Source organism: Balaenoptera ricei, chromosome 1 (genome assembly GCF_028023285.1).
Source record: "Balaenoptera ricei isolate mBalRic1 chromosome 1, mBalRic1.hap2, whole genome shotgun sequence".
Classification (NCBI taxonomy): domain Eukaryota; kingdom Metazoa; phylum Chordata; class Mammalia; order Artiodactyla; family Balaenopteridae; genus Balaenoptera; species Balaenoptera ricei.
In genome coordinates, this window is record NC_082639.1 from 75931255 (window position 1) to 75943644 (window position 12390).

The window sequence follows — 12390 nt, forward strand, 5'->3', positions numbered from 1 at the left end:
GTTACACAGTTGTCCTGCATCATTTTTAATAGTTGTTTGCAGTAGAAAGTACATGACATTTGGAGTTAGAAGAAAGGAGTTCATTTCCCACACTACAGCTTCCTAACTTGACCATGGACATCACATTTAACCTCCTGAGTCCCAGTCTCTTTTATTTTAAAACGGGATGGTCAACTTCACAGAGGGAGAGCTATGTATGTAGAAAATCTTTGTAAATGCTAAGGCTTATGGAATACTGTTTCATTATCCAGGAGACGACTCTGGGAGAGCCCCGTGGGGAGGGCTTCCTCCATAGAGAACAAGGGACACAGGAACAATGAACATGTTCCATTGTGAGTGTAGAGCAGATGGTCAGCCTAGCTTCTCATCCATATCTGTCCCATTGTATTTGAACCACAGCAGAAAGCAACTCAAGTGGGTTCACTCAGAGGAAATTGGCTGATTGATAAATTTGAATATGAAGGTTATTTTGTTTTGACAACCTTCTTTAAGGGTGCTTTACTCTAATTACTACTCAGGAATAGAAATAGTCTCATTATTAAAACTTATTATAGATTTGGAAAATGCTCAAAACATAGTCACTAGAATATATTCATTTTTTTAATTAAAACTCAGAATGTCTCATGGTTTTTCTTCCTGAGAACAAAATCCTCCTTTGGAGCTGCTCCGTTCATTGTTGAATCTATTTTTAGCCATTTTAGATAAGAATTATGATATTATTAGAGTGGGTTAGTACTACAGGTGGCTTTCTTTTTGAATCTAGCAATTATTTGTTACCAATAATTTTGTTTTTGAGTTGATAATACATTAATACAGTTTGAAAGCTCACAGCAGCACAGCAATATGAATGTACTTAACACTGCTGAACTATACACTTTAAAAAATGGTAAAGATGGTAAATTGTATGTTATACGTAATTTGCCATAATTTTAAAGGTTAAAATCAGTATAAGGAAAATCAAAACAAAATTCTGCCCTCATCTACTCCAAATTTTGCAGTTCTGTAACATGCATTTTTCTTAATTTATCACAATCTGCCTTGAATTAATGTTATACCACTTCACATATAATGTGAGAATCTTTCAAAAGTATGATTCCATTTACCCTTCTGCCATCCTTTGTGGTCTTGCTGTCACATATTTTACTTCTACATTTGTTATAAGCCCCACATTGCATTGTTATGGCTTTTGTTTTAAACAATCAATTGTCTTTTAAAGAAATTTTAAAGAGGAAAAAAATTATCCTTTTTAGTTACCTGTATAGTATAGTCACCATATCTAGTCCTCTTCTTTTCTTCCTGGAGATCAGAATTTTTATCTAGCATCATTTCCTTTGTAGTTGAGGTCTTTGAGTAACAAATTCTCTCAATATTAATTTTTCTGAAACATGTCCCTTAATTTTTAAAACACAGTTTCACTAGATGTAGAATTCTAGGGCAACAAGTGTTTCTTTCAGCACTTTAAATATATCATTTCATTGTCCTCTGGCCCCAATTTTTTTCTGATAAGTTAGCTATCATTTTTACTGTTGTTTTTCTGAGTATAAAGTGTCTTTTTTCCTTTCTGGCTGCTTTAAATTATTTTTCTTTATCTTTGGTGTTTAGCAGATTGACCATGATGTGACTCAGTGTGCTTTTCTGATACTTATTCTGTTGGGGATCACTGAACTCTTTGAGTCTGTGGAGTGTTCTTTTAATCAAATTTATAATATTTTCAGCTGATACATCTTCAAAAAATGTCTGCTCTAGTTTTATTCTTCTTTTCTTCCTGGGTAATATTTATATTATATAATATTATAGTACAGTATAGTATAGTATATCATATCATATCATATCATATCATCATACACACTAAGTGGATATATCAGTGGATCTTAAGGGTCATTGAGATTCTGTTCAATTTTTCTACCTTTTTTTTAGCCCTTCAGTTTGGATGATTTTTTTTAGTTTTTAAAAAATTAATTTATTAATTAATTTATTTTTGGCTGCATTGGGTCTTTGCTGCTGCGCGCAGGCTCTCTCTAGTTGCAGCGAGCAGGGGCTACTCTTCATTGTGGTGCGTGGGCTTCTCATTGTGGTCGCCTCTCTTGCTACGGAGCACAGGCTCCAGGTACATGGGCTTCAGTAGTTGTGGCATGTGGGCTTCAGTAGTTGTGGCTCATAGGCTCTAGAGCGCAGGCTCAGTAGTTGTGGCACATGGGCCCATTTGCTCTGCGGCATATGGGAAATTCCCAGACAAGGGCTCAAACCCGTGTCCCCAGAATTGGCAGGTAGATTCTTAACCACTGAGCCACCAAGGAAGTTCCCGTTTGGATGATTTTAATGGACCTGTCTTCAAGGTTACAAATTCTTTCTTCCATTGTGTCCAATCTGCTATTAATCCTCTGAAATGAATTTTTTCATTGCATTTTTTTTCAATTCTAGGATTTCCGTTTGCTTCCTTTTTAAAGTTTCCATATCTCTCCTCAAACTTTCCATCTCTTCATTCACTATATCCAGCTTGTCTTGCGTGTAGACCACTAACGTACTCATCACGGTTATTTTAAGGTCCTTGCCTATTAATTTCAAATCTCAGTCATTTGTGACTGTTTTTATTTGCTGATATTTTTCTTGACTATATAGCACATTTTCTGTGTCTTTGCATGTCTAGTAACTTTTTATTGTATATTGGACATGTGGTAGTAAATTATAGAATCTGGACTTTGTTATATTCCCCTGAAGAGTTTTGAAATTTTCTAGTAGATACCTTGGATCACGTGGCATTTGAGGAGGCTTTGTTTTACTTTTGTCTAGGGTTTGTCTATTTCAGTTTTGCTCTTAATCCTAGGGCATATCCCTTAATTCTGGGACACTATCTTTTTTCCTAAGGCACAGCTTTTCTAGTGTTTTAATGGACATCTCAAGATATTTACCAAGCTCCTCTGATGTGGCAAGACTCACACTCCAAACTCTATATCTCCCCTGTGGTGGGCACTAGCATAAAACTCTGCTCCATTTTTCAGCTGTCTAGCTGTTGTTTTTCCCTTGAGCCCTTGATTTTTCACCCACACATGTACAATTCAGAGGTCTTCCAATGATTTGAGAGAAGTTAATACGCAGAGTTGGGGCTCATCCCTCTCTGGCTCCCTCAATTTTCAGCCACTCAGCAATCCCACACTCAGTCCTCTGATTTTTAAAACCAAGAAGATGGTGGCTTTCTGTATCAGTTCCAGCTATCTGTACTGAAGTGGAAAGTGCCCTCGGAGGAAAAACTGTATAAACATGAATCAGTCCCACCCTGGTTCTCTTCTTTTATGAGTTGTAACTCCACTGGTTCCTGTTTGTTTTTATTCCCCTTTCTTTCTTCAGAGCTTATACTTGTTACCTGCTGGTGAATTAGTCCAATAGAAGCCACTCAACCATTACCAGAACTAAACTTTATCTTTGACTTAAGCTACAAATATTTTTGTCACTTAACATATATGTTTATATTTTGCTTAGGAGATTTTTCCCATGTAGAAGATTTTCATTTTATGTATATAAATTTATGGATTTTTATGTTTATGGCTTGTGAATTTTGAGTCTTAATTAGAGGGTCCTTTTCCACTTCAAGTTTATAAAGAAATTCATTCATTGTTTCCTACTACTTAATAGTTTTTTTTACATCAAACTTTTTATTTACTTTGGAGTTTATCCTGAAGAATAAAGGTTTGCAGTATGGATCCTATTTTTTCCAGCTTTTTACCTAATTGTCATAACACCATTATCAAGAAATTTGTACTTTCTCCTATTAATTTCGGTTCTACCTCTATCATATACTAAATTTCTAAATGTGTTTTGGTCTACTTTTATACATGAATCTATTCATGCACCAGTACTGCAGTTTTTCAGTTATTGAAGCATTACAGTGTTTTTACATCTGATAAAGTCAGTCCTTCCACTAAAAATTTGTTATTTTTTAACCTTATATGGCTAATCTTGATTATTTATTTTCTGTTTAAACTTTACAATAAGCTTGTTAAAATAGAAACCAGAGGTACTTTTAATAAATCATGTAAAATTTACAAAATAACTTAGGGAAAAATAACTTCTTTATTGTGTTGAATCTTGCTATTCAAAAACATAATAAAACTTTCCTCTTATTCAGGTTTTAGTATGAGTTCTTATGTAGTGTCTTAAAGTTTTGTTCACATTCATATTTCTTGCTTTGTTTATTCATAGGTATTTTGACTTTTTTGTTGCTATTGTCATTAAGCCATTTCTAATAAACTAGAAAGCTTACTCAAAATCACTTAACTTCCCATTTGTATTTTTTAATTTCAGCCAACAGCTATGAAATAAGAGTGAGTAAAAGTCTACAGAATATTCAAGATGACTTTAACAATGCCATTTTAGTGAATACATCAAAGTTAAATCCTCAGCAAGCTGGTACCAAGGAGATATTTACATTGTCATCAGAGCTTTTCACAAACGGACCTGAACATCAACCTGATGGAGAGACACAAAAAAGCCACAGAATTTATGTGGCAATACGAGCAGTAGATAGGAACTCCTTAAAGTCTGCTGTATCTAATGTTGCTCAGGCATCTCTGTTGATTCCCCCAAATTCTACTCCTGTATTTGCCAGAGATTATCTTATATTGAAAGGAGCTTTGACAGCAATGGGTTTTACAGGAATCATTTGCCTCACCATAGTTGTAACACACTGTGTTTTAAACAGGAAAAAGAGAGCAGACAAGAAAGAGAATGAAACAAAATTATTATGAACAAATGTGCAGAGTACTTTCCTTCTTAAATATAAGACCTATGGCTTTTGCACTTTACAAAAACAAGCCAATAAAGTCAAATTAACATCAGATTATTAAAAATGATTTGAGTTTTTGTGTAGTATAGATCAGATTTTTACATGGTAAATAGACAAAAAAAATCTTTTATACCACTAATGGAGGCGGAAGGGAATTAGAAAACATTTAAGCTTTGGCTATGGACAAAAAAATAAAAGTTATTCTCTAAGGTAATGTGTTTAAAGGCAAAGGCAATGGCAAAATTGAATCAGAGTCAATAAAAGCTTGTCTTATTGAAGACGAAAAATAGCCCAAGTAGAGAAAAGGATGTTAGGCCTGAATGATATAGTATAACTATCTATGTGAAGCAATTGTGTAGTTGCTATGATTAATTTTTAATCCCCCTTTATCTGTTCAGAACAGGTTGCTTGTTAATGACTAAAGATCAAGCTGTATTTTACATATGAAGTGCCTATTGTAAAGTTCTTTACTTCTTTCCATTTGGTTAACTATACTACAGATAGATCCCACTGATAATGCTCAAAGAGATGTTGGTTCACTATAAGAGTTAACCTTAAAATGTAGGCATTATCCTTGTCCCCTGACACTGGTTTTATAACAGAGGCCTATTGAATTTATTGTTTATAACTTTCTACTCTCATCAAAGCAGCTTTCCAAGTTATTTGCCTTGGGTGGTATTCAAGGAAAAAGGTTATAGTTCTCATAAGACTTTAGGTAAAGAATGAAAGACATAGTTCTGAGCTTATTTTAACACATATCAATACATAGCTTATATAATTTTATTCAATTTCAAACAAGGAAGCAGTCACAGGGAGAGACTGACCTTTGGAAATTATTAACTGATTCTGTTTTTTTTGTTTAAATAAGACTCCAGGAATCCTTTTCCCGCAAAGGATGATTTACCTACAGGTATTAACCTACAGGGGTGGAGGGTGACTAGAGAGAGGCTAGCACACGTCACAAGGAAATAAAAATTATCCTTTATTTAATTTTGCTCTTATTTTTTAAAGATTACTGAGCAATAAAATCACATGCTTTGCATATTACAGAACTTAAAACTTTATTGGATAAATACAAACAACAAAGTGGAATAGAATTGCTTTATAACTAGGACCAACTAAGAATGACAATTAGATTAAGTTTTGGGGGGTGGGGAGGGAATTGTGGGGAGTTGGAACAAGAATGAAAAGAGAGCATGAAACCTTGAGGAAGAGACTCAGAGCAGTGCTGGGGAGTAAAATGACCAGCAAATACCTCTACCTAGGCTGCCTCCTTGCTGTTCATACTACATCCCAGGTCTGGCCTGTCACATGCTGAGTCTGGCAGTGCCTAAATCTTCACAGATTGGAACTTCAAGTCCCCACTTGGCAGTCAGTCCCTCCTCCCTCTATTGCCACTGAGCCTAGTAGCGTGGGATCTGCTTCTCTGTAGCTTCAATGGGCTGGTAAAATACTGAGATGGGGTGTGGTGGGTTTTAAGTCTTAAGTCTTTAAGTTTTCCTCATTTTATAAACAGGAAAATGGAGGATTAATGGAGTAATCTAAAGCATTGTGCTGGCTAAAGGCAGAGTATATAGGAGTAGAGTCAGGTTGTCATAATGCTCCTTCACTCCTGTCTATTTAAGAAGGTGTGGAAAGATGCCAGGGATTATGCCTACAAATATTTAAATCTTCAAGGTTAATGAGCAGGAGAACAGGTCTAGGCTGAAGGAACAGGGCTTTTTTTTTTTCTTTTCCTCCAATTTTGTCAGTATAGAAATGAACAAATGGCTTTAAGTCCAGAAATCAGTAAATTGGAAGAGGCAAGACTGAGATTAAGGATGTTAAAGTGATAAACTAAAATATATTATAGCAGAGTTGAAAGGGTGTTCTCATCAAGTGAAAAGGGTAAACAAGCTTCAGTGATTGTGAGTGATTGAAGCATTAGACAACAAGAAACATGTGGTAAATGTGGGAAGCTAACTGATTTCGAGACCCCAGAAATCGTCAATAGAACAGAGCCACTGGAAAGGAGGTGACATTGATCCTGAACAAATGATAAGGAATAGAAATAGACAAGAGTTGGGTCAAAGAGAACGAGGAACTGTGAAGCATTGGTCACTAGTGGAATACCACATGAATAGTGACATCACTGAAGATTTGATCCAAGATTGCAAGAGAAGGAAAAAATATGAGACAGATGCTCAGTTATCTGGGAAAGGAAAGAGAAGCCTAGGGATTGAAGGTGACACAGGCAAGTATTATTATTATCTTCATATGCCAGGATGGTTGTTGTTATCAGTACATAGAAATTTGTTCTGAAAATTGAGGACAATATCCCTTCCATTTTTACCCTATTCTTTTTATGGATAGTAAAAGAAAGTTAAATCTCAGTGAGAGAGAGAAGATTTTTAGGAGATGAATTCACTGAGCAGATTGCTGTTTATGTGTGCAATGCTGACTGCTCCAAAAGTATGTTTGCACCTGCATGTTAGTACTAGAAAGTCTACCAAAAATTATTTTATTTGCTTTAGGCTTTGCCTTCTGCTATAATGTAATTATTTTGGAACAGTTTGTCCCTAACTATATCATTTATTTAAAACAATGTGATCAATCCAATTACACTAATGGCAGAGTTGCTCATATCAAACTAATCTTCTTGCTGATAACAGTAATAACTCTGGAAAAAATATAAAACACAGCTCTTTGAAGGCACTGGACACCAAGAAAAGCAGGTAGAACCTGGAGGAGTTATGACCCTTGAAAAAAGGAAAGCAATCTAGGTGAGATCCACATTTAACCAGCTTTTCCCCCAGAAGGCATTCCCAGTTTGCTCAGAGCATCTGGAAAGAGCTCAAGCAGAAAGCAGCAGTCTTACTGGGTTGAAAAGCCAGACATAAGAGTTCTGGGTTGCTAAAGCAGTGGAAAATTGAGGGAGGAAATCCAAGGAAGGAAGCAACTACAAAAGGGAAGTTCCCAAATCTGCATCCTCTCAATCCTTGGATGAGTCCTAAACTGCAAAGGAATTTAATGGAAAATAAGAGCTTAGCAGCTAAAAGAGCTGAACAGAGTTCAGCAACTGCCCAGTCCTGAGGAGAGAAAATTTAAGGTTCAACCTCACCCAAGTTTTTTTTTTTTTTTGGTTTTAAAATTTTTTATTGAAGTATAACATATATACAGACGTGCACAAACTGTAAGTGTGCAGATCAATAAATTATCACAAGTGAACATTCTCTGGTAATTACACCAAAATCAAGAAATAGAATATTGCCAGAATCTCAGAAACTTATATCTTAACCTCTCTCTGCAACTACTTCCTCCCCAATGTTTACCACAGAATGACTTTCCAGCACCATGGCTTAGTTTTTGCCTGTTTTGAACTTCAGATAAATTCAATCATTTGGTATGTATTGTTTTGTGTCTGGCTCCTTTCATTCAACATTACATTAATGATATTCATCCACATTTTGTATACCAGTAGATCTTATTTTTTTATTGCTGTATAATATTCCATTGCTTGGTTATACCAATATATTCATCCTTTCTACTATTGATAGGCTTTTGAGTAACAGCCAATTTGGGATATAATGAATAATTCTCCTGTGAACATTTTGTTACGTATCTATTGGTATTGTGATTTCATTTTCTAAATCAAAGATTAAAATTGGTTGCACCAAAATACAACCTCACCCAAGTTAGAGGGGGTGTTTGTGTTTCCATTGAAACTCTAGATTAGGGGTAAGTATCATACCCACAGACTAAGTGTTATGCCCTAGAACCAAGGGCAAAACTGAAAAAGATCTGCTCTGAAAAAGTCTAAAACCAAGTCTCTAGAGAATCAAGATTATATTCACCAATAATTAAACCATTGCTAGAACATAACTCAGAGAAAGATAACATAATACAAAGCCTCTACAACATATCATACACTATATAATAAAACATTAATAGACATGCTGACAAGCAGGAAATGTGTCCCATCATTAATAAGAATAAAAATCTGTCAATAAAAGATGATCCAAAAATGATCCATATTTGGAATTAGCAGATAATTAGTTTACAATAACATTATAAATAAGATAAAGAAATTACAGGAAAAGATAAATATAAGTGATGAATAGAGGAAGAAGTTCAGGAAAGATGTGAAAATCTTTAAAAAGAAGCAAGTGAGAATCCTAAAAATTGAAAAATACAATATATGTAAAAAAATTTGTAATGGATTAATAACAACAGACTGGTACTACAGAAGAAAGGATCATATGACTTGAAGATATGAAAATAGAAAGCATCTAAACTGAAGCATTTCATTAAAAGAAAAGAAAAAGCCCAAATGACCTGTATGACATTACATGTAAATGATTCCCAGAAGTAGAGGGAGGGATGATAAGGCATAAAAATATTCAAAGAAATATTGGATGAAATTTTTCCAAATTTGATTTAAACTACCAACCCACAGGTCTAAAATGCTCAGTGAACCTAAAATAGGATCTATACAAAGAAAATAACACCTAGGTATACCATAGGAAAGATGACTAACTATTCATCAGAAACAATTGAGGCCAGAAAACAATAAAATGACATCTTAGAGTGCTAAAAGAAACCAACACAGAACTCTATATTGAGCAAAGATATCTTTAAAAATGTAGGCAGATAAATAAAAGCTGAAATAATTTTCACCAGCAAGAAGTACAAAAGAAATGTCTTTAAGCTGAAGGAAAATGATGTCTGGTGTAAATACAGATCTACAGCATGAAAGGAAGATCACTGGAAATGATAAATATGTAGGTAAATATAATACATTATTGGTTTTCTTTACTTAATGCCTTTAAAAGACAATAAATTATTTAAAGTAAAAATAAAAACAATGTATTATGGTATAAATAACATAAAGAAGTAAGATATATGACAATAAGAGCAGAATGGAAAGAAAGGTGACAAATGGAATTATCCTGTTTAAAAGTTCTTACATCATACATACGATATTAATTCAAGGTAGACATAAATTAAGGATGCATATTATAACCCCTTTTGGCACCTATTAGTAATAGAGAAGGGTATATCTAAAAGGCTAATAAATGTGATAAAATGGAACATTAAGACTACCCAATTAATACAACAGAAGATAAGGAAAGAGCAAGGAACAAAGAACAGAGGGGAATACAAAAAGCATATAGCAAGATGGTAGACTTAAAGCAGCTAAATTAATAATTATATTAAATATAAATGGACTAAAGTCTTCAACTAAAAAGAGATTTTCAGACTTGATAATAAAGCAAGGCCCAACTATATGGAATTTACAACAGATGAACTTTAAATATAAACACATAGAAATTGAAAGTGGGAAAAAGGAAAGTGGTATATCATGCAAACACCAAGCATAAAAAAGCTGGTGTTAGTATATTATTATAGGACAGAATAGACCTCGAAAAGGGAGAGAAAAAGAGGAATCATTTCAACATAATAAAAAATTTCATCAAGAAGATATAGCAATCCTAAATGTGCATGTACCTATTAATAGAGCTTCAAAATACCAGAAACAAAAACTGCCAGAATAAGGGAGAAATAGACAAATCAACAAGCAAGCTTGGAGATTTAAATCTCCCGCTGTCAACTGTAGAGTAACTAGACAGAAAAATTCAGTAAGAATGGAGAATATGTGAACAACATTATCAAACAATTTGACCTTGACATTTAAAAATACTACAAGCAACTAGTGCAGAATACATATCAATTTTAAGTGCTCATGTTTATGCTAGGCATAAAACACATCCCAGTATGCAGAGTCCAGAAATAGACTGACACACATATGGTCAATAGATTTTCCATATAGGCATGTGCAAATCAATGGGTAGAGGCAAGTCAATGGGTAAAGAAGAGTTTTTTTTTTTAATAAATGATGTTGGAACAACTAGACATATGTTTGGGAAAGCAATTTTACTCCTACCTTGTAAAAATATAAATTCATGATGGATCATAGATATAAATATGAGTTAAGATATAAACTTCTAGAAAAAATATAAGAAAATATATTTACAACCATAGTGTAGAAAGATTTCTTAGAACAGAGAAAACACTAAGCATAAGAGAAAATAATACATTGGACTGCATCAAAACTAAATATCTGTGCTAATCAAAGGGCACCATTAATAATAAAAAGTTTAGCTACAGTGGAAGAAAATATTCACAACAAATATATCTAACAAAGAAGTTATATTCAGAACATATAAAAATGTTATGAATCAGTAATAAAAAGACAAAGAACCCAATAAAAATGGGCAAAGGACTTAGATACTTGACAAAAGAGAATATATAAATAGCCAATAAGCACATACAAAGGCAATCAACACCTGAAACTAATATTGTAAATCAACTATACTTCAATTTATAAAAAAGCAATCAACACCATCAGTTATCAACAAATTGAAAATGATACCTATAAATGAAATACATCTTCATTCCCACTAGAACAACTAAATTATAAATATTGGTACTAAGAAATGTTGACAAGGATGTGAAGCAACTGTAATTTTTTTATATTGGTGAGTGTGCCAAAACTTTGGAATACTGCCTGGCAGTTTCTTAAAAGTTATGCATATATCTAAACCTCGACCCAGCAATTCCACTTCAAGAGAGATGAAAAGATATGTCCACCAAGAGGCTTGCTCAAGAATTTTTATAGCCACTTTATTCATAATAGCCCCAAACTGTAAATAAAAAAGTTTCTATTAAAAGAATGGATAAAACAAATTTTGCTATTTGTATGGATCCACAATGGCACACCACTCAGCAACAAAAAGAAATGAACAACTGATACATGCAACAGCATACCTGAATCTCAAAAGCATTATATAGAGCTAAAGAAGTCAGACTCAAAAGAGCACAGACTGTATGATTCCATTTATTAAAAGTTCAAGAACAATACTAATCTCTAGATATAGAAATCATAATAGTGGTTGTCTCAGAGCAAACGTGTGAGCATTCACTGGAAAGCTTTCTGGAGCAAAGAAAATGCTATAGGGATTGACTGGAATAGTGGTTGACTGGGTATGTATACCTTTGTCAAAATTCATTTACCTATTTGCACTTGATCTGTTCATTTTATTGCATTTACATGTTACACCAAAAGAAACACTATGAATGAATTTATTGTATCTTTCCCTTTTAGCAAGCAATGGTTCTAGACCAGGAGTAATTTTACTCTCCCAGGGGACATTTGGCAATGTCCGCTGACTACTTTGATTATCATAGCTTGGGGTATGATCTAGTGCATAGAGGCCAGGGATGCTGCTAAACATCCTACCTGGCACCAGACAGCCCCCACAGCAAAGAATTAGCCAAAAATGTCAACAGTGCCAAGATTGAGAAACCTTGCCTTATAGGGAGGAAGAGAAAGGCATCATTCATAAGGACATTTGACACCTGAATACAAGAAAAAGTGGCCTTAGTGAAGGGGAAAGGGGGAACAAAACTGAACCAGATTTAAATGAAGTAGAGAAGACAAAAAGAATAGAAAAAAATAGTTTAAATAAAGTGAAGATGGTCTATGTTAGAGGATTGAATTCATAAGGCTGGTAGAAAATCTAACTGATGAAAAATAAAGAAGGGGAATGGATATAAAGTTGGGTGGATGC

General features: G+C 34.1%; 1 protein-coding gene across 3 annotated transcripts in view; it reads left to right on the plus strand.

Moving 5' to 3' along the window:
* Nucleotides 1–5159, plus strand: part of CLCA2 (chloride channel accessory 2) — a 37435-nt gene extending 32276 nt beyond the window's left edge. For all 3 annotated transcript variants that reach the window (XM_059899858.1, XM_059899877.1, XM_059899868.1), the window contains one exon: nt 4300–5159. In XM_059899858.1, coding sequence (XP_059755841.1) covers nt 4300–4742 — 443 coding nt within the window. In that variant the 3' untranslated portion in view covers nt 4743–5159. The remainder of the gene's footprint in view (nt 1–4299) is intronic.
* Nucleotides 5160–12390: the final 7231 nt, after the last annotated feature.